The sequence below is a fragment of the Pteropus medius genome, unplaced genomic scaffold (genome assembly GCF_902729225.1).
Source record: "Pteropus medius unplaced genomic scaffold, Ma_sr-lr_union100, whole genome shotgun sequence".
In the NCBI taxonomy this organism is placed as follows: domain Eukaryota; kingdom Metazoa; phylum Chordata; class Mammalia; order Chiroptera; family Pteropodidae; genus Pteropus; species Pteropus medius.
Genome location: NW_024349796.1, coordinates 12445158 through 12465552, shown reverse-complemented (window position 1 = coordinate 12465552; position 20395 = coordinate 12445158). Strand labels below are relative to the sequence as shown.

The 20395-nt window shown below is 41.6% G+C and overlaps 1 protein-coding gene and 1 pseudogene across 14 annotated transcripts in view; both read left to right on the top strand.

Moving 5' to 3' along the window:
- ESRRG (estrogen related receptor gamma) overlaps window positions 1-20395 on the top strand; it is a 519096-nt gene that overhangs the window by 302312 nt on the left and 196389 nt on the right. Inside the window, exon 1 of one of the 14 annotated variants that reach the window (XM_039883373.1) lies at window positions 19110-19233. The exons of 11 other annotated variants lie outside the window; for them this stretch is intronic. Coding sequence is in view for 1 of the 3 variants with exons in the window: in XM_039883367.1 (XP_039739301.1) it covers window positions 19798-19853 (56 nt within the window). In the remaining 2 variants the exon portion in view is untranslated. Of the gene's footprint in view, window positions 1-19109; window positions 19269-19641; window positions 19854-20395 lie in introns of those variants that run through there. 2 more of the 14 variants (XM_039883374.1, XM_039883367.1) reach the window with 2 other exon arrangements.
- LOC120619406 (uncharacterized) lies at window positions 14031-14149 on the top strand (annotated as a pseudogene).

The window sequence follows — 20395 nt, the reverse complement described above, 5'->3', positions numbered from 1 at the left end:
CTCCTTTTCTAAACTACATCTGTAAATCAATAATTATGTCCCAATATAGTCCTATCGAAACACACACATTTCAGTCTTTTTTTAGTTTTTAGAGAAATGACGATTTCAGTGGGATTTTTTTAATTCGAAGTGCATGTTACCAACATCATAGAATTAATCTTTATACACTCCCCTTTGTAGTTCACTCACAGAAAAAGCGAAGCAAAATGGGGTTGATGAATAAAGCAACATTGTACACAATTAAGAGAGAAAACGAATTGGACGCTACTCATTAATTGTATTTCTTGGCCCCTTGAGCACTGGTGTTCCTTGAATTATACCAAATACCATATTTAGAGAGAAATACTATTTGGAGGTGCGAATAGACTTTGTATAAGTGGGTCCATTTCTCTCACTGTAAAATCAGTAAACTGAGGCTTACAAAGATCAAACCATTTGCCCATAGTCACACAAATTGTTCGTAGTAGAACCAGAATGGGAGAGAAGCTGCCCAGAGATTTTTCGTCATTACGTGTTTACAAACTGTTTGACAAAATCAGAATATCTAGCGTAGAAGGAAAGGCGATCTTCACACCCCTACATCCAGTCCGTCTGCGTTGCCGCATCAGGGCTGTCTGGAGAAACAGACAGTGCGGGTGTGGGTGGGGAGCAGGGGAAGGGACTCAGCCATTTCAGCATGTCCTTGTGATGATGCAAAGGAGCCGCAGGGATGGTCTTTTGAGGACCCAGCCCAGGGACAACAGGTGTCGTGATGCTGGCATTATTTTGATCATGTGGCATCGCCACGCGGTAAGGTGGAGGCAGGAAGGGGCCGCTGGAGCAGAGGCGGGGAGCCTGGCGCGGTTGGGGTTATTTCTTTAGAGCTTGTGTCTGCCACTGATGGGTCGATATGTTCCACTGCTATTTAAATCACCTCTCAGGATGTTTGTATCAGAATTTATAAACCGGAAAACTAACATTATTTATCTCACAAATAGGTAAAAGGACTAAATGGGATTATGTGTGAACAAGGATTGTGGAAGCTTTAAGTTATGTATCTGTGCTAGAAATGAATAAATAGAACATGACACCTATAAAATTTATCGATTCCACGAAGCCCGTTTTATGGGTTCTTAGATGAGGTTCTTTTGCTAAGTCATACTGATAATTATTGCTAATAATCCAAAGCTTTTTGAACATGTTGAAGAAAAAGTTTTAAGTTAATTAGTCTGTGTTAAGGAAAAAGTTCGGTATTTTATACTAACAGGTATGACACAAAAGAAAGTGGACTGAGGTGTGTGTGTGTGCATGCGTGTGTGCACACGCGTGCGAGCAAGTGTACACACACAATTTATTTATTTGATAAGTAGCCAGCTTTGAGAATTAGGGACCAGTTCTGTTTACTTATCGTTTGACAACTTTCTAAGATCTCCAAGGTAGGGGGTGAAGAATCAGTGGTTATTTATATTCTTTCTTGGAACGTTCCCACAGGCCAGCCGACTTACACAGGCCAATCGTCAGCCGCAGAGTATAAATAAATGGCATGATGTTCCAAGTGATATCTTTTAACGTTAATAAGTCTGTGTAACTTTTCAAATTTGCTACAATTCTTGTTCTCTTATCAGGCAAGAAAAAAAATGCTATGAAAATTAAGAACACTAAGCAAAGAACTCTTGGATGTGATACTGCTACAAGCTCCAGGTCTGTGGATACCAGACGGGATGTAAAACACTGTACACGTGAAATTAATATTTTGCCAATAATATTTGCATTTTGCTTATAAGTATCAAGGTTTTACCCATTAGGTATTATTTTCCTTTGCTTCAGCCTATCTTACATTCCTCTCATCCAGGAGAAAACATATGTCATAGCAGAAACAGTGTAGCCTTTGGTGACAGAAATTACTGGGGCGATACCCTGGTTCTGTCACTTACCGGCTGGTTTTTCTTGGGTAAATTAATGTCTGAGCTTAATTTCCTTCTCTTCCTTTCTTCATAAAATAGAATCATAAAATCTACTTATATATGTTATTTACATTAAATTAGATAATTGCACAATGAAAGAAGGCATTGAACTTTTTTGAGGCGACATAATATATATATATAAAGCACGTAGCACAGTGCTTGAAACATAGTAGGTGCTCAACAAATGTTTCCTGTTTTTCTTTGACACAAACGTTGCATGAAAACTTATATTAAACCCTATATGAAATAATAATACCACCTTATATTTGTTGACCACTTTATAATTTACAGAATGAGTCCAATATCACAGGTAATATACAGGGCGGTTAAATAACTTTCCTGAGGACAAAGCCCTAGTAAGGGACAGAGCTGACTTGAAAACTCAGCAACCTCGTAACCGGTGCAGCCGACCCACTCGCGTGCCTATATGTCGTGAGATGCTTGACAAGTGAAAAGTGAACGGGGGGTAGCCCCAGCCTTTAACTCAAGAGAGTAAAAATTCCTGTGCCGAGCAGTGTCTGGAATAGGGCAGGTACTGGATAAATAATTCCTGAATCAATGAAATAAGGAAAAGCAAAATTCAACAGAAGTTGGGAAAATTCAGAGAGAAATATCTTTATAAACACACCTCTAAATGTCATCTGGTTATAAAAAGACACGAAGGCCCTGGGCTCAGTCCTCCGATGGCTCAGCCAACAGTATCTTGAGGAACTCGAGACTCTCTTTTTGACCCTAGCAAAGTAGGCTGCGAGCCTTGATAAATAGAGCAGAAACAGAGATGTTTGCAAATATGGAGCCCGCATTACAACCTGCTCAGAGAACGAAAGAAAAATATACTTGCCTGATCTCACCTGGAGAGTGAAATAAATGGGGACTGGAGAAAACCTCGTCGAATGACATCATGAAGGCTGATGTCGCTCCAGTGGCAGCAGGCCAGCAGTATTGCTAGAAGAACAGATGGAAGATGGGACACATTTGTAGCCAAAAAGAGACGACTCATAGGTAACACAGCATGCGTTGCCAGGAATAAAGATGGTGAGATGTGGAAATAACCTCTACGAGTCCTATATGTGTGCATTTCTTAAACTCATTTTTTTTTTTATTGGTACGTATATTTTTGAAACTTTTTGACTAAAATCTGTGGATTTTTGACATTGGCGAACCTTTGCTTTCAGGAGTGTGTGGAAAAAGAGAGTGTGTGTGTGTGTGTGTGTGTGTACACCCAAGTGTGCCAAACTAGACTCAGATGAAATCAAAGATTTGATTAAAACGTCAAAGGAGTTAGTTACTCTATGACTACTGTACAGTTGACGTTTACTTTCTAAAGAAGGGATGCGGGCTTGCATTTCTCTTGTGTGCACATTTTGTTTAGCGACTGGTATATGTGCTGGCCACATATAGTATCGATAAATACACTGATGCGATGCCCTCAAGTCTGGCATTCTCTCTGATTGCCATTTGTTCAGACATAAAGTAAAACAGACTCCAGCAGACAGTGCATCCCTCCCTCCCTCCCTCCCGGTCCCTCGTCCACCCCAGGCTGGTCTCTTCAGCCTTGTTCTCTGAAAGCGCTCAACCCTTTTAAACCTTCCTGTCGGCACGTTAGAGAAGGGAGTGGTGCTGCGAGTAAATGAGCAGGACCGCACTCCACGTAGCGTCACGTTTGGAGCAGTGGCCAGTAAAGGAAGGTCCTGTACCTCACGGTGAGAAACGGTGAAGAGCCCAGGTTAAGCATCCCATGAGCAGGGTGAGCGTTGTTTCTGCCAGTTACCCACTAAGGACGCTGTAGGTTATGAAGCCTCTGTTTCCCAATCAGTAAAACGAAGGTTGCTGAGATGACTGAGGCTTGGATGAGCTGAATTCTGGAAGATGCTGAAGGCAGTCTGAGCATGTTGTCAGCTTATGAGATGGTGTGACACGGACCACGATGGCGAGCACGACGACGTCACGTGACGACGACGATGCTGAGAGCTCTTAGTGGCTAACAGCTTGCTAGGCAAACTCTTAAAAGGAATCGCGCCAAGATCTGTTTCTAGTTTGTTTCCGGGACGCAGATTTCCTTCAAATATGCTCCGTTTTTGGAAAACTTAAACCAGCTCTCTAAATTAAATCGCCCTGAAGACTTTATATTTTTAATATGAAAGATTTCTTGAATTCTATGCCATAGTCAGAAAATGGTTTTATTTACTACGATATGGAAGGGTTCGCTCCACGATCCTGAGAATCACTTGTGGGACGGTGTATGGTACTATTTCAGCCATCGTGGCAGCGCTCCTGCCACTCATAGCCAGTGCATAGATGGTGCCTGTGTTGTAACTTTCGTTTTCTACTCATCGACGACTCCTACTTCTCAAATCTGGCAGAGGGATGGACTTTCACGGTTGGCTACGCGTGCAAAGTCATCTCCTCTTGCGTTCTCACATACGCCTTGTATACAGAGCGCCGGAGCACAGCTCGCAGCCTCATCCCGTGGGTCTCGAATAGCCCTCCTGGTGAGGCTGCGACTGTGCAGAAGGAGGCGTTCGCGCCATTAAGCAAATGAACTGGGGGCTCCATGCTTTATTGGAGTTAAGAATTCAATTTTTAAACAGTGAAGCAACGTTGAAAGGCACTACGTGTCCTGTTCAGTGCTACGCACATTCTGCATTTATCGGGAAAGGTGGAACCCTTCCTTTCTTTGACGTAAAATCTCCCTAAACTCTAAGTTTGAGGGTTTCTGTTGTCTGGGAGCGTCCAACACCAGAGGGCGATGCAAATACAACATTTTAACTAGTTTTTATTTACAGGGTATCTTTGGCACGTAAACAAAATAAAATTATTTTGTGGTCATAACCATTCATGTTTCTTCTTAAGAATTTTTTTTTTTCCCGATAACTGAAATTTCATTCACTCTGTGCCTCTCTCTCCGCTTTTGCATTTTTCAAAGAACTGAAAGGTCAGAAATCTCTCATTCATTTAACTGGTATTTATTGAGTACCTACTATATGGAAGACACCGTATGAAAGATTTGGGGTCAGTTAGTGCCATAACGGATAAAGACTCATTAAAGAAATATTTGTTGGTCAGCTGCTGTAAACAAGACTCTGATAGGTACTATTGGGATTATTAAGATGAACCAGGAACTCCCGTCCTCAAGGCACTAACACTCCATTGAAAAAATAGGATCTAATGCTTCTGTTCTGTCATTAAAGGCTGTGACTTACCTGGAATCCCTCCCCCGACCCCCACCATCTTCTGATAAGTTTTAAAACTTATCTCAGAAAACCCACCTCCTTCCTCTTCTCTCCCAAATAGAATTGTCTGTATCCTTTTTGAAGGCTGTCATCTTCCTTGTAAAGATGTATCACTTCTATGTGGACTTTCAATATACGATGATGAGAATAGCTGGACCAGAAGTGCTGGAAGCAGGAATGCATTCAGTACGTTTGAGTTCAGTGGAGATGGTTCTACTTAGTTTGCTTGAAGCAGAATTGTAAAAACTATGCTAGGAAAGAAGATTTAGGTCAGATTGTAAATAGACTTGAATTTCTGCTTACAAAAATCTTGATTTTTGTCCCGTCGAAATGGAAAACACGGAGTAAAGTGCTCGAACAGCATACGAAATGGATTAGAAAGCAGCAGAAAAAAGGAGGGAGAGAGACCAGTTAAATCCTTAGTTAGGAGATTCAGGCAGTTGGAATTTAACTTTGAGAATACAGAGGTGACTTAAGGTTGGAATCAACGGTTCTTAAAAACTTACACATTTATTCCAAGCACTTACATGCAAAAGTGTGGTATTTTCTGATGGCTGTAAATTAATCTTACTCATAAATGTAACAATCCAGAGCTCAGGAGGCAGGTGCCCGGCTATGCTTGCATTTTTTTCATTCATTTATTCAGTCAACAGCTATTGAACATCTACTCTCTGTCAGGCCGAGTCGTATTCCAAGCATTTGAAGGGAGTAAGACAGGTTTCTGCCTTCAAGGAGCTCACAGTGTAATGGGAGTGATGAAATTATATACAAACAGATAGGGGAGCACCGAATGATGGCATGATAAGAGATGCCTTCAGCGAGGGGGTGATCTTCCCGAGTTTCCAGGTGAAGAAGCAGTGTGTGTGCGCACACGGGCATGTGTGTCTGCAAGGTGTGTGGGATGCCGTTTTAGCTTGAGGGATCTACATGTGTAGCTCCAGGTATAAAGAAATAATTATAATACACATTACGCTAACCTCAAAAAGCTTTTAATTCTCTAGAAATGGCTTTTCTGTTTAGACAGTGTTCTGTTTTTATACCCGATGCAATTCCATTACATCGTAAGTCCTCCCGTATGGGGACAGGGTTATGAAAATAGAAGGCACAGGTTAGGAACTGTGATAACACAGTGCCAGTTATATCTGAGAATCAGTTTCTTAGGTGATTTAAAAAATATCAACCGAAAAGTAACATTTTAAATGCTGCCCAATGAAATAGCTAAATTCAGAAAGTGGAGAAACTTAAGAATGTCAATATATTACAAAATCTTGTATTGATAAAGGTGACGTAGTAAATTCAAAGCCGCTACAATAAATGTCAAGTTTAATAGGGAACGCCTCTGCCTGCAAATGAACTCCAGGAGTGAGCAAAATAGTAAAACTAAAAATTCGAGCCCTTTAAGTTCCTGATAATTTTCTAGCTCCTGTTAGTTGCGTAGAAAGGTGTGCGGAAATGTAGTTTTTCCACAAGCATCTGAGCAAGATTGCTATTTCTTTCTTCTTCCTTTCTAAAAAATGGTCGGCGCGTTCCTTTGCAGGGTTTAGCCTTCTCTCTAGTCCAAAATGGAACAAAAAAGGCCTCTCCTTGCACTTTTTTTTTTTTTGTCCCGATGATGAAGCTGTATAGCAATGTAAATGTAATGTAAGAACTGGAATGTGGGAAGCTAGTGTCATTCTGCTCCCTTATTCCAGCTCCCTTCTAGAAAAGAAAATGCTTCAGTTCTGCTGTGTGTGAAGGTCTCTTGTGTAAAGGCATTTAATTAGATACAGGTTACAACAAAGACTCTTAAAGGGAAAATATACCTGTGGTACACGTGCCTTTATTTTCATTCTGAGAACAGCTACGTTTTTAACTCCCTTATCAAGAGCTGTGTGAACTGCCCAGACTAAATTGGGAACTTCTCCACACTGTTTGACAAATAGATTTTTTTGTAAACTGATTTAGCCCTTTCATTGTTTGCATTTCATTATATAGAAGACTTCGTGTCACAAAATCGGTATTCATTCAAAATAGAGAATTTAGAGATAGGACTGTAGACAGATAAAAAATATTGCACAGGTCAGGCCTATTAAGCATAGAATAATAGCAAGTCAGTGACTCAGAGGACTGTTCTTCTGTAGAGAAGGGGAGGACATTCCGGAGGTCAGGAGTCAGACTCAGGACTTGAGATGTGTCTGTGGCCACATTTACAAGACCATCTGCAGGGAAAATAGTCAAGAAGGAAGGCCTTTGTCTGGATACTCTAGAAGAGACAGGACAGAAGTAGGAGTTTTAAATATAACTGTGTTCAGAAACACTTGCTCATCAGAGTGTGGGGGTCCACGGCCATGCTGGGAAAATCGACTTTCAAAAGAGGTTGGACACTCAGACTCTGTTTTATTCTTCTCAGTCCTTTAGCTTAGACCAGTGGGTCTCAAACGTGAGGGTGCATTAAAATCACCTGGAAGATTTGATAGACCATAGATTGCTGTGCCCCTCCCTCAGGGTTTCTCCAGGTGGGGCTTGAGCATTGCCATGAAGTAATACCGATGCTTTACTTTGAGAACCACTGGTACAGACCCCACGTACCGGTCCCTAGAGAATCAAACATTAGCGTTTCAAAGAACCTACCAGTTCAGTCCGCTGGGCAAGAGCCCTTGGCAGCTCTGTCACTTAGCTTCAAAAAGAAAGTCTGAACGATCAGCAAAGACAGTTATATACAGGAATCTTCTTTGCTAAGTGTTATTTAAAAAAAAAAAATTGAGCTATGATTATATGACATCTTATTCTTACCTCTTTAGGAATTCCTGCCTGTTTCCCACAGCCAGGAGGCTTTTTAGTTCAGTTTAATGAGTCTTTAGAGATCCTCTTTTGTGCACTTGTCCTAAGAGCTGGGATTATTTATAAAGTTGAACATGAGGCAGTTTTATTCTCAAGAAGCTTATCGTCACGGGGGCAGTCAGACAAGTAGGAGGAGAACGTCAATGGTGTTTGGTTAGTAGAGATCATCGATGCCAGACTGCTCTCCAGGAGAAGCTTCCCCTGACCTCCCAGGGTGGACTAAGTATTAAGGATGAGTAAGATTTTTCTGAGCAGAAGGAACAAGGAAAAGCAGAGAGAAGAGAAACATGGACGTGCACATTCAAGAATCCGCCAAGACCTGGAATTGTTGTAAGTCCTAGCGTTTTTTACATGACGGCCGTTTTTCACCTCTCAGGCCTGGCATCTGGTACCTCCATCTAGCAAACTGCCCCCACTCATTCCACGCCCCGCCCCACACACCCACACACTATTCTGTTTGACTATTATTACCCGTTGGAAAAAATCACCCACACTCATCGTAAAGCCATTCCAACGAGGCCTGAGAATATGAGAAAATGAAAAGCAACTCACTTCACTGTTTGTGCCAGCACGCCGATATTTCGTTGAACCATTTCACATCCGTTTTCATTCTGAAGCACGGGGTTAGAACGTGCTTTTAAAGCAGACGCAGCACCTCAGTGATCGGCGCTTGGCGGCTCACTTTTTCCTCCTAGATGCCTGGCCGCGCCGCGCGCACTGTGGTTAAGTTTCATAAAGTGATGGAGCCACGACAATGTGGCTCTTCAGCGTCACATCGAGCAAAAGCTGAGGCCCACACGTGTTTTCAGTTTACGTTAAGCCACTTCCGCAAAGCTTAACTTCAGCTTTTTTCCCCCTTTCTCTCGACTTTGGCCGCAGTTGGCGATCGCCAGCGGACCGCTCCCCAAATCCCGCCGTGCGGACCCCACCCTCAGAGATTCTGACTTAGGGACTTTGGGAGACACCCAAGGTCTAGTAGTTTCCAGAAGTCCCCAGGTGGCTATCGTGTGGAGCAAGTCATCTCATGCCATGATTAAGGGGGGCCTGTGGAATGTTAGCATGGCCTCAAAGACAAAAGCATGATGTCTCGTCGGCAGGACTAGTGAAGGTTGAGAAGTCACTCGCATCGAGTGACCGGACAGGACACATGAGCCACGGACATTTCTGCAGGTTAGAAATAGTTTTTCTGGGGTATGTGTAAGAATCATCTCGCCTTACACCTGCGTGATTTGTAACGGGCTCGGGTTTACATGACCTCGTTTGTTCTCATAACGACCTTGAGACATGAGCAGGACACGTGTTTTTTCCGTCTCTTCCCTCCTGTTAACTGTTGTCCTTCGCAGATGGTGACACTGAGACAAAACGGCTCAGGTACTTGCCCAAGATCACACGGACGACAAGCTGGAAAACTGGGATTGAAACTAGGTCGTCCGATATCCAGTGCTATGCTTTTACTTACACTTCTTTGACATGGTTCCATAATGGTAAAACAGTGGTCCAGGTCCTGTGCTAAGCAGTTTGCCAGGAGTTCTCAAATCTCTGCTTTGGCAGCTTATTGAATTCACCTGGGGAGATTTTTCAACTCCAGATGTCAAAGATGATGGACAATTGACTGAGGTGTGGCCTAGAGATCAGGATTTTTCCAAATATTGGAACCACTGCTATCTGAGCCATTTCATTTAATCCTCTTAACAGCAGCAAGAGGTTAGAGACTTCACCATTTTAAAATGAGGAAACCAAGACGTAGCCGACTTTAATTCACCAGCCTACGGGTCACCAGCTAAAAAATGGCAGAGGCCAGACTCAGCAAGGAGTGAGCCACTCTGTAGCTCTTCTGATCTCCATATGAGGCAAAATTTTAAGGCTGTCACTTCAGATCTTGAAGCATGAACAGTGAGGTAAAACGAATGCGCATACACTAACTAAAAAAAGAACCTAATTCAGAGTTTTCTGAAAGTTCAAGAGCCATGTTCCTGTCCGAACTAGCCATAGTAGTCAATGGAGGTTCTGTCCACCCTGCGGACTGTGTTGCTAAACATTAAAGCTGACTCAATGAAAGCCAGAATTACAAGGAAAAGAACATTTTTCTTTGCAGTACTAAATGGTTTATTTATAAAATATAACTTTCCCTCCCCCCAACCGTCCTCGGTAAGAGCCCATGAATTAAGTCTGGTAAAAATAAACGAAATGTTTACATTTATACGTCCTACATCTCAAAATATTGATCGGGATTGAATAATTGAGTCGGACTGACTGCTCGATCGATGGGAACGAGGCCATCGTGGGGCCACACTGGGAAGCCCTGACCACAGAAAGAGCCCATTGCAGCTAATATTGCCTCACTTAATCATCTTTGCTAATAGAGAAAACAAATTGTGGCCTCGTTTCCTTCCAAGATCTTCTTAGCAATAATACAGCCAGGCCCAAGAGCACCTGGCACTATGCAATGCTGTCCCCTTCTACAGCATTCTAGAAAGATTAGAGAGATGAAGCAGAATCATTCTAATGAGAACACTGAGGTTTATAAAGCTATTACAGTATATGAGTCAATGATAGTTCTTTTCTAATTAATGAAGAAATATTGGAAAAATTCCAGGCAAACGTGGTGATTGTTAAATTTAATTTAAATTTTTAAAAATTGTTGTCGCTTTTGTTCTAATGAGGAATGGTTTTGTGTCTCCTTGGGTCTCCTTGTTCCTTGGCTTAGATATTTGAGAATTAGAGGGTAGTGGCATCGCTGTGAAACTTGGAGAAAAGAAACTAGTCAATGAGGAGCTAAATCAAAGCTTTCTGAGTGAAATCAGTGACGGAGAAGGAAAATCGAGACCTCAGCTTTCCTATTTGTATTTTAAATTCTCGCTGGTCTGTGTTCATCCCAGGAAACTTACAGAGCGTCTGTACAGAGCGGGCATCCAAAAGGGGAGCATTTCGCTAGGGAGAAAGGAACAGGGTGTGATCATACGGAACAACTTTATTCCACTTTCCTTAAATAAAATTAAAGGCATACTGGTGAAGGCTTTTCTATCCTCCTTGTGTGTCTCTTTAATAGGATTCAAAAAGGTTTACAGGAAACAGCTAGACCCTGGGAGTACCAAAGATGTACAATTAAAAAAAAAAAAAGCCTAGAAATTTAGATGCTGACTTCGCAACATAACAAACAACCTAATGTCTTTGAGGCGTCAAATAAACTCTTTGAGCCTCAGTTTTATCATCGAGAAAATGGGAGTAAAAATAACAAAAGTTATGCGTATAAAACTGCTTCGTTAATGTTAAATTATAGCAAAAATATTAGATACTCCGCTCATTACTTATACTTTTAAAAATTTCTAGACAGTTAAGCTTTTCAACCTGGCTATTTTTAAAAAATCTAAAGTTAGGGAAATCTTATCCCTTTGTTAAATTCTACTTCTTTGTTTAGAGGTCTCATTTATTGAAGGATGAATGAACCCTCTTCTCACTAATGAAAATTATCTCTGATTTACTTAATTTTCCAATTCAAGTGGTAACTGAACTCTGGGAAAAAAAAAAAATGGGATCTTTAATTATGTTACTGGCTTTTCTGTAACACCAGGTTTGATTGGATGAAGCTCATGTTCCAAATAGCCGTGTCCTTAGTGATGAACTCCAGGTGAGATAAGAACTCTGGGTTCAGTGCTCAGTTTCCTCCTCATGCCCCCCTCCCCCACTTCCTGTTATTTCAATCTACCAAGGGAATGGGAAAGAAATTCTTTGCCTCCCTCTTTTTTTGCACCCAAAGCGTGGTTTTCTAGAAACGTGGGGGAGGCCTCATTGAGAACACCCCAATGCCATGTGTTCTCATCAGGGCCTGGCTCTTGGAATAAAACCACCAAGCGGAACCTACAGGACTTCAGGAATTACAGACAGTAGAGAGGAGCGGAGAGCGGCCGAAAGACAGGGCCTTTGTCTTTTTCTGCTGATTAAGTCATTCCCTTCTTCCTCTTGCGTAAGAAGAGAATTCCACCTTCTTCCTGAGAGCGTTCGGTATTCAGCGGATGAGTAAACGAACAGATGGAAGAGACCGATCGAGTCTCTACCTAGGCAGAGCAGGCCTGGGCCTCTTCTTTCTTTTTTCTTGTCTTTTTCTAACCTCGCCCCTTCTCGTTTACTTGTTTTTTTTAAATCATCTTATCTTTTTAAATTTTCCTAGTTTATTCTAACGATGCAACTGAATTATAATCTTTACATGTAAATTTAATGTCCCTTAAACTGAATAATAGTAAACTGAGTAAGAACATCTGTCATTAGTCCGTTCATTCATTCCTTCATTCACCCAACACATATTCATTGTGTTCCTCTAACATCGACAGGAAGAGGGAGCAAGCTCCATCCCTGGCCTTGGGGACACTGTCAGAGCAGACACAGCTCCACGGATCATAGCTGGGTAGGCCTTAGATTAGGGAAAGGTGTGGGTGGTCATCTAATCAAAACTGGACCTTTCAAAGAAGTGATCAGAATATGCTTAGAAAAGGGCAATGGATTAGCCAAGGAAGAGAGTGAATTTATCTCGAACTCACCCCCACTTCTTTTTAATAGGTGACTCGTTTTATCTTTCTAAGCTTCTGGAGAAGGTCGAGGACAATTTGGTATAGATTAGGGTATTTATCTCTTGGGATAGATCCGATGTCCCTTGGCTCATACTTTAGGACCTTTGTCCTTGGAGGGCTTAGCTCTCAGCTAGAGTTCTAGGCACTGGTACATGGTCAACAATTGTGAGATTAACATTCCAAGCTTTTTTCGAAGTAAGCACTGGAAAAAGGTGAAATGCATCTTTTCTAATATGAGTTTTTTTTACTACCTGGGTGTGTCACCTGGGTTAAGGCTCTCAGCTACTCTGAGCCCTATTTTCCTCACCTGTGTGATAACAAGTGGGACCCATATTCTCCATGGTCTTTTGCTGCCTGTAATTCACGTTGCCCGGACTTTTCCGTCCTGCTATAGATTAGTGGTCATTCAGTGTAACAACAGCAAGGCCTTGTGAAGAAATTGAGTTCTTGGGATATCTGATCAAAGGCGCTCCTGAGTGAATGAGCTTGAGCTTGGGATAGTAATAAAATCAAGAGCGTTATTGACCGAGCAGCTCTGTGGAGGGCTGTGGGAGAAGAGTCTTAAAGGAAGAGAAAAGGGGTATGAGAAATTTCTCTCTCTCTTTCTTTCTGGTGAACAATGTACGATCGAATGTTCTGGGAAGTCAGCAGAACCACTTCACTTCACCAGGTCTGTCGTCCTCAAGCCTTTTATTTTTTGCTGTCATTACATTGAGCCAGTGCATATGTGTGTCAGTTTGAGACCAAGCAGTTCACACCCCGCTATGGTAAAAGTTATTGGTGTTTTCACTGGGGAAGTGCTTCAACGTCATTTTCCTTTCTATGTTCAGTATGTTGAACTCCTAGTCAAAGAAGAAGGCCAAACGAATGGCCGGTATCATTCTGTTATATCTCCTCTTTCATTCAATGAGATTTAAAAAATAATATGGCTAGCATTCGCAGAAGGGCTCACCATGTGTAAGATGAGAGGAAAATTTATTATCCAAACTGAGGCACTTTCGAGAGTGTATGGAGCGAGCGCTGTGAAGTATTAACGGAAGAGCTGGCACGAGCCAGGTGTCCTTGGCTCCACTGAGTCACGTGGTCCCCTCAGCTGGCTTCACTCAGTTCATCCCATAGCGATTTCCAAGATTGTCGTTGCTGTCGTTCCTGTTTATGACAGGAAGAGGCCGAGACTCAGGTAGCTGAGGGGACTCTAGTCCAAAGCCTCGTTCCTCATCTCGGAATCTGAGCCCAAGGCACGGCTCCTTAACAAGCCATCACCCCCCTGCTAGAAGGCCTTCTGGAGTCTTCGAACTTGCCAGGCATCACGCACGCGCGCACGCACGCACACACGCGCACGCACACTCACGCACTAATTAATTTCTCTTGTTTGGGGGAGGCAGATTTTTATCAAATGTATTCATTTATAAAAAAAAGTCCTTAGACATGTGTTAGAGAGTTCAAATATCAAAAAAGCATGATAATAAGTCTATGGCCACGCCACCCTGAACAAGCCCGATCCCATCTGATCTCGGAAGCTAAGCAGGGTCGGGCCTGGTTAGTACTTGGATGGGAGACCACCGAGGAAGACCAGGTGCTGGAGGCGTAAAAATAAAGGCTTGTAAGCTGACAGGGTCCTTGCAGTCTGTGAGGTCAACCAAGGGTTGCCTCGCCTAAAAAATTAAAAAATAAATCAATAAATAAATAAAAAGCATAACGACCTCTTTAAGCCTGTATTTTCTATGGACTCCAGATGCTACATCTCTCCCTTTTTTCTTTACTGGGCCTTTGAAAATTTGGGCAAAAGGATTAAAGGAAGCAAGGGGAAAAGAGACCTTTCGAAGTGTTGAACATTCATATCCATCAGGAAAAAAATACTTTGTGCTTTTTTTTGATGTTTCGTGGATATATACATTTTTAGCATCAAATATAGGTGACATGGGGTGGTTAATGTGGGTAATTAGATCGTTTTGCCGAGATCAAAGCAAGCATAGCTCATTCTGAAATTGGTCATATTTGTTCCACTTTCCCCTCTGCCTCCACGACCCTCCGCCCCAGAGTTAAGCCACCCTTATTTTGGACAAGACTATCACACACATGATTGAGTCAACAATTTATGGCTTTTAAAAATAGGAATTTTGTCCTCTCTTAGGTTTATTGTTTATCATAATCATCTTTCAAGTGAAAAGGCTAATTTACTCTTTCTATAGGAATATTTTAAGCTTGATTATCATAATATTACAGCTGCCTGAAAAGGTCTAAAACGGGACATTGACCTTGAATGTTTTCTGCATTTAGCTCATGGTGCTTAACATTCAGGAAAGAATATAACTGCAACTCACTTATTAATGTATAATCTCGAAATGTTAACGATTGCTCTGTAAATACATGCCATTCAGATTATAGGAAAGCACGTGGGATCCTATAAAACGCATTTGATATTTTACAATGGTAAGTGTGTTGGAAATACAACATAACCGAAGTCAGTTTTCCCATCGGAGCTACCATAGTTTATAATTTAATTTTTACTGACATTTTACCATGTATATTATTAGCTCGACAAAATGAAAGTGAAATAATCCTGACTTAATTAAACAGAAACCGGGTTGTTGCCTCCATTAGTTCCCTGTCTTCCCCACCCCCACCACTTTCCCAGACGCACTGGGAAAAGAGTTTGGTGTGTTACTGAGGTTATGTAATTGTACCCCAGAGAATGTGTGTGTGTGTGTGTGTGTGTGTGTGTCTGTTTTTTTTTTAAACACGGACTCAGTAATTTGGGAATGGGATGGATTTACAGGACAAGAGCTTTGTCAAAAGGAAAGGATTTTATTAGGGCTTCTGTGGAAGTGATCATTTTCAGTAGAAATGATTGCTTCTTGCCAGTAGAGACAATAATTTAAATATCAAAGCCTGTGCCCTAGAAATGAAACGCAACAGAAAATGAGGTTTGATGAATTGATAGGGGTTTGGTGGAAATTTAGAGTAAAATAGTCATACTGACTTCGAAAGAAGTCTTAGTGATCTCAGCAGGAAGGGTGTGTTCTTGAGAGGATTTCCAACATCAAAGCAATCCCAAGGCTCAGATGAGGAAACCAAGGATGGATCAATGAGGTGACCTGCACAAGGCCACACAGCTCCTGAGGGAGCAGAAGGGAGTTGGGTGTTTAGGCCTCCTGCTTGTCCTTTAAGATGCTTTTTCCAGGGCTGTTCATTGTGATTCTCTTTTGGAATTAAAGATAGTGGTTTCTAATAGTCTTGGTTTGCTTTTTGTAGTACGGTAAATTATATTACACACGCTTTATCCAAGAGAGCAAGAGAAGATGGTTCAAGAAGTTAAACATTTTTTCAAAAGTTTATAATCTCGAGGAAAAACTGGAAAAGTAGATGACGAGGCAATTTGGAAAACCTAAATTTGCAATGCCTGGTTTACTTTTAAATATCTAGCAAATAGCAGATGAGCAATACGAAATCAAAATTACTTTAAAAACCGTGTAGCAACTATAAACATTTTAATTCATGTTAGTCCTGTTGATTTTAAAAAAAGGAAGGTGGGAACTAGAAATAGCTATTAATATGCAAACACAGCAAGACTGTTTCTCATGCTCTTTTAGCAACATGAGAATGCACTGTTAGGATCTTTTAAGAAATGATTATGATCAAAATACAATAAAATCTGTGGCAGACAGCAGGAATCTACCTTTCCTTTCCTCTTCAATTTTGTTTGTCATCCTGTTCTTTCAAATGGAAACGAAATATATTTTCTGCCTGGTGTCTGTGTGTTAGCTGGGGCCTGTTTGGACATTTGTGAATGCATTGTTTGAAGAAGAAGAGGTTGAAACTATGCTCGGACCCAGGGCCCAATGCATAAGAGGCTGATATTAAGTAATTTGTTAATGTTCTTTGTGAAACAATCCTAAGAGTTCCTTTCGTTTGGTTCTATTTGTCCTGCTTTGGGTCGACTCCTTGTGGTAAGATTGTGAAGTGTATAAACTGATTAGCAAGATGTGTTTATTCCAGGCTGTTTATCAATTTGTTTCGTTCCCCCCCACCCACTCCCCAAATCCTTTGAGTTGAGATTCTTAAAGGTTTATGGCCAGTATTGCTCATGATGTATTTATTTCCTGTGACGATCCACTCTTTCCTCCTTTAAGATGAGAAAACTCTGAATAGGGAAGATTCTTGAGATGACTAAGCTGTGTGTTTATAAAATATTCTGGAACCTGTCTTGCAAGTTTAGTGCTGTAGATGTCATTTTAAAGTTTAAATTGGTTAAACTAGATTCAAGACAGTCGGTGTAATCTTAGGTCCTTGACTTGTAGAGGTGACACATTGTCCCCAAGGGGAAAGCATACAGCTCTACGAACAGAGTGCACTTCTGGTCATTCGGAAAACAGCTAGCTTAGTGGCCACTGCACCTTGTACAGATGAAATATGGTTCGGGAAAGATCAGTGTGGGGTATGCCGTGTGTGTTTGCGCATGGGTCTCTGTGAGTCCAGAAAAAAAAAGTCATCCACATGAATGAGTCTAAATATGTTTAAAAATGTATACCAGCGAAATCAAATGGTTCATAACGAGTCAAATAAGTACCCAAAGGGAATAAAAAAAATTCCAGGAAATAAAAGATAACTCCTGTGAAATGAGAGTTAAGGTCCATCAGTAAATAACTGACTACAAACCTTGTCTTTATAAAGCCATTTCAGAGGAGTCATAAACAGGTTCTGTCACAGCATGATAATGCAAAGAAACTGACGACGGCAGGATTCTGCACAGGTGCAAAATCTGAATGCGTTTAGTACAGTAAATAATTATTTTTTAATTTTTATTTTTTAAAAATAGGTCTCTAGACAAAATAAGAAGGCAACTTTTTTTTTGATATAGCTTTGAAAAATAGGTACAATTGGGTCTATTCATCATCACCCTGAGGATTTTAGTTTATTCAGAAATCAAGGTAGTAATCTGAATCAAAGATATTTTAAAAACCGTCTTTCTAAAGCAGGATTAGCTTCCATAGTTCTTTTATTGTATTTTAGAAAAATCATGTTTCTTTTTCAAATGCCTTCTCATTTATTTTTTAATTATAAAATGATTACATGTCTCATTTTAGATTGAATAGACAAAAATTTTCTTTTTTCGGGTGTCTGCAGAATGCTTGAATTTTCTTCTACATCTCGAAGCTCTTGTAATTCACAGCTCACAACCAAATTTACATCTTAATTGCAGAGTTCATATTTAACAATATAGACAGCATAATGCTACTGGTAATTAAGCTTTTACTACCTGCTTTTATACAGTATTCTCGGGCACAGTTTTTGCCATATGAGTTTCTGTCAAGAAACTTGTGTTTATTTAGACCACAAATAACAGGAATCAGGCCTATATCCTAGATATGGCTAAATACGTGGTAGGGAAATTTCTTTCTTCTGTGGGGGGGACCAAATCATGTCTGTCATTTTTATATTCTGAATTTTAATGTGGCTGTTCTGTCTTAGTGATTTTTTTTTAAGGCCTAGAAATTTTGAGAGGGTTGAGAAAAAGAATTGAGTTCTGATTTAGTGAATTTCACACACGCTGACTATCTGAATTAATTTATTTTAATCTCCAAGATTATACTATTTATATCATGTCAGACTTATGATACAAAAGGTTGGTAAGCAGTGGCACTGAATTATATCGAAACTGTGGGCCTTTCAGACTCCATAAGGCAGCAGTTATCTCTTTGCCATAAATAGCTGGTATCTATTCTAAGTACATTCGCTAGTGTAAAAAAAAATCCTGTATTTTAAAATAGCACCTAAGAAAACTCTTTGTTATTTGGAAACTAAAAACATACTATACACTAGTGGAGGAAAAACACCCTTCTATTCTTATACCATTTCTAAAACAAACACACACTTTACTGAGAATTCTTGGTTTTATAAATTATTATGTTTGAAACTAACCTTTACTGTGTGAAGATTTCCTAAATGTTTCTGAGCTGATTTTTTTAAAGTATTCAGAGCGTTACGTAGGAGAACAAGTATGTAAACTGCATTTTATTGGAAAGTTGATGATTAGGGTAAAATTTATATATTTGTTTATGTCTCCCAGTTTGGAAGCTTGTATTGAAATAAGTATATGATTAAGAACATCGAGTGCTCTGCTTCGTGATGCTCCCTACCAAAAAAAAATGCAGTCTTTATTTTGTCAAAATGGACTGAGATGGATTTATTGTACAACTTACCCTACAGCCTTCAGTCCCACCCCCCCGCCCCCCGCTCCAGAAACTGGAGAAGCCAATTTGTCCTGCAGTTTTGAAAGCTACGCACCGTCCATTTCTCTATAGGTAGAGACGGCGGCAGGTAAAGCGATACATACAGATAATTTAAACAGGCATTCTCTCAAATTGTCTTCGGGCACTAGTTCCTCTTCCGTAGCCGTGAAACACGGAATGCCTCCTCCGAGACGAGCTCTCCATCCCCACGCCCGAACAATTTAGAAGAATGTCCGGTATGCATCACGGGGTGGGGGGGGATAAATAAATAAGTAAATAATAAACATAACAGGAAAAGACGCGCTTACGAATGCAGGAGAAAGTGCAGCGCCCAACAAGCAGCAGCCCCCAGTGGACTAACAGCACGGACAACGGCAGGACAGACTCGGTTCTCCACCTTCCGCAGCATCCTTTCCCCCCAAATTAACTGAGCGTCTGCGTGAGTTCTTCTCCTCCGGGCACGACGGGGCTTAGGTGGGAAAGCGGTGCCTCCAGCGCTTAGAGAGTTAAGTTAGTTAGGTCTGTTTCGTAGCCTCCCAGGGGTGGAGGGAAAAAAGGAAGGAAGGAAGAAAAGGAAATAAATAAATAAAAGGGGAGGAGAGCAGAGTCCCCCCTGCCGCGCCCCCTCCCGCCACCCCGCGCCTGGGCCCGGCCGGGCTCCCGCGCCCCGTCCGCGCGCGCGCCCCTCGCGGCTCTGCGCCCTGCCTACCTGCCCGGCTGCGGCTCGGGCCGCCCCCCGCCGCCTCCCTCCTGATTGGGCAGGGGTCCCCCAATCGGCTGCGCGGCTGGGCCGGGGGGACTGCATATGTAAAGCCCTACTTCATATTAATAAGCTCCGATCGGGGCTTTAAGTCCTTGATTAGGAGCCTGTGAGAGCTTTGGTCCCAACTGGCTGTGCCTATGGGCTTGTCGCGGGGAGGACGTGTGTGTTAATTGCGCGGTGCCGCGTCAAGGAAACTTTGATTTATAGCTGGGGTGCACGCATAATGGTTGCCGGCCGCACATGGATCCGGTAGAACTTTGCCTCCCTGAATCTTTTTCCCTGCACTACGAGGAAGAGTAGGTACCTTTTTCTTTCCTTTTTAAACTCGGCGTGGGGGTGCGTGTCGTGTGTGTGTGTGTGTGTGTGTGTGTGTGTGGACGGAATGTCGCTTTGCACACCAATCCAGGTAGCCCTGGGCGTTTTGTGTGCACGGGGCTTGTTTGTGTCTGTCTTGTGCCTTTTGTGTGGAGGGAGACCCCCTCATTCAGTAAGTCGAGAATTGTTCTCTGGCCACCAAGGTTCAGCGTTACCTTTCAGGCAAAGCTCGGGGACTGTCAGTAAAACAGCTGTGTGACAGTCACTTCTTATTCAGGTGCTAAGAATAGGCACTTGGCACAAATGCCTAGTGAACTGTTAAAATGCATCTTTTACTAGGACCCATTTTCCCAAGGAAAGAGGTTTTAAAATACAATATTCAAAATGATTTATACTATTGAGTGCTTCTTATGTATTTGCAGTTTGACAGATATTTTCAGCACCCTGTCATTTCTTACCGGGCAGAGTTAGAGGCGAAATTGTACATTTACTAATTCTCCTTCAGAGAACGACTTAAAAACTA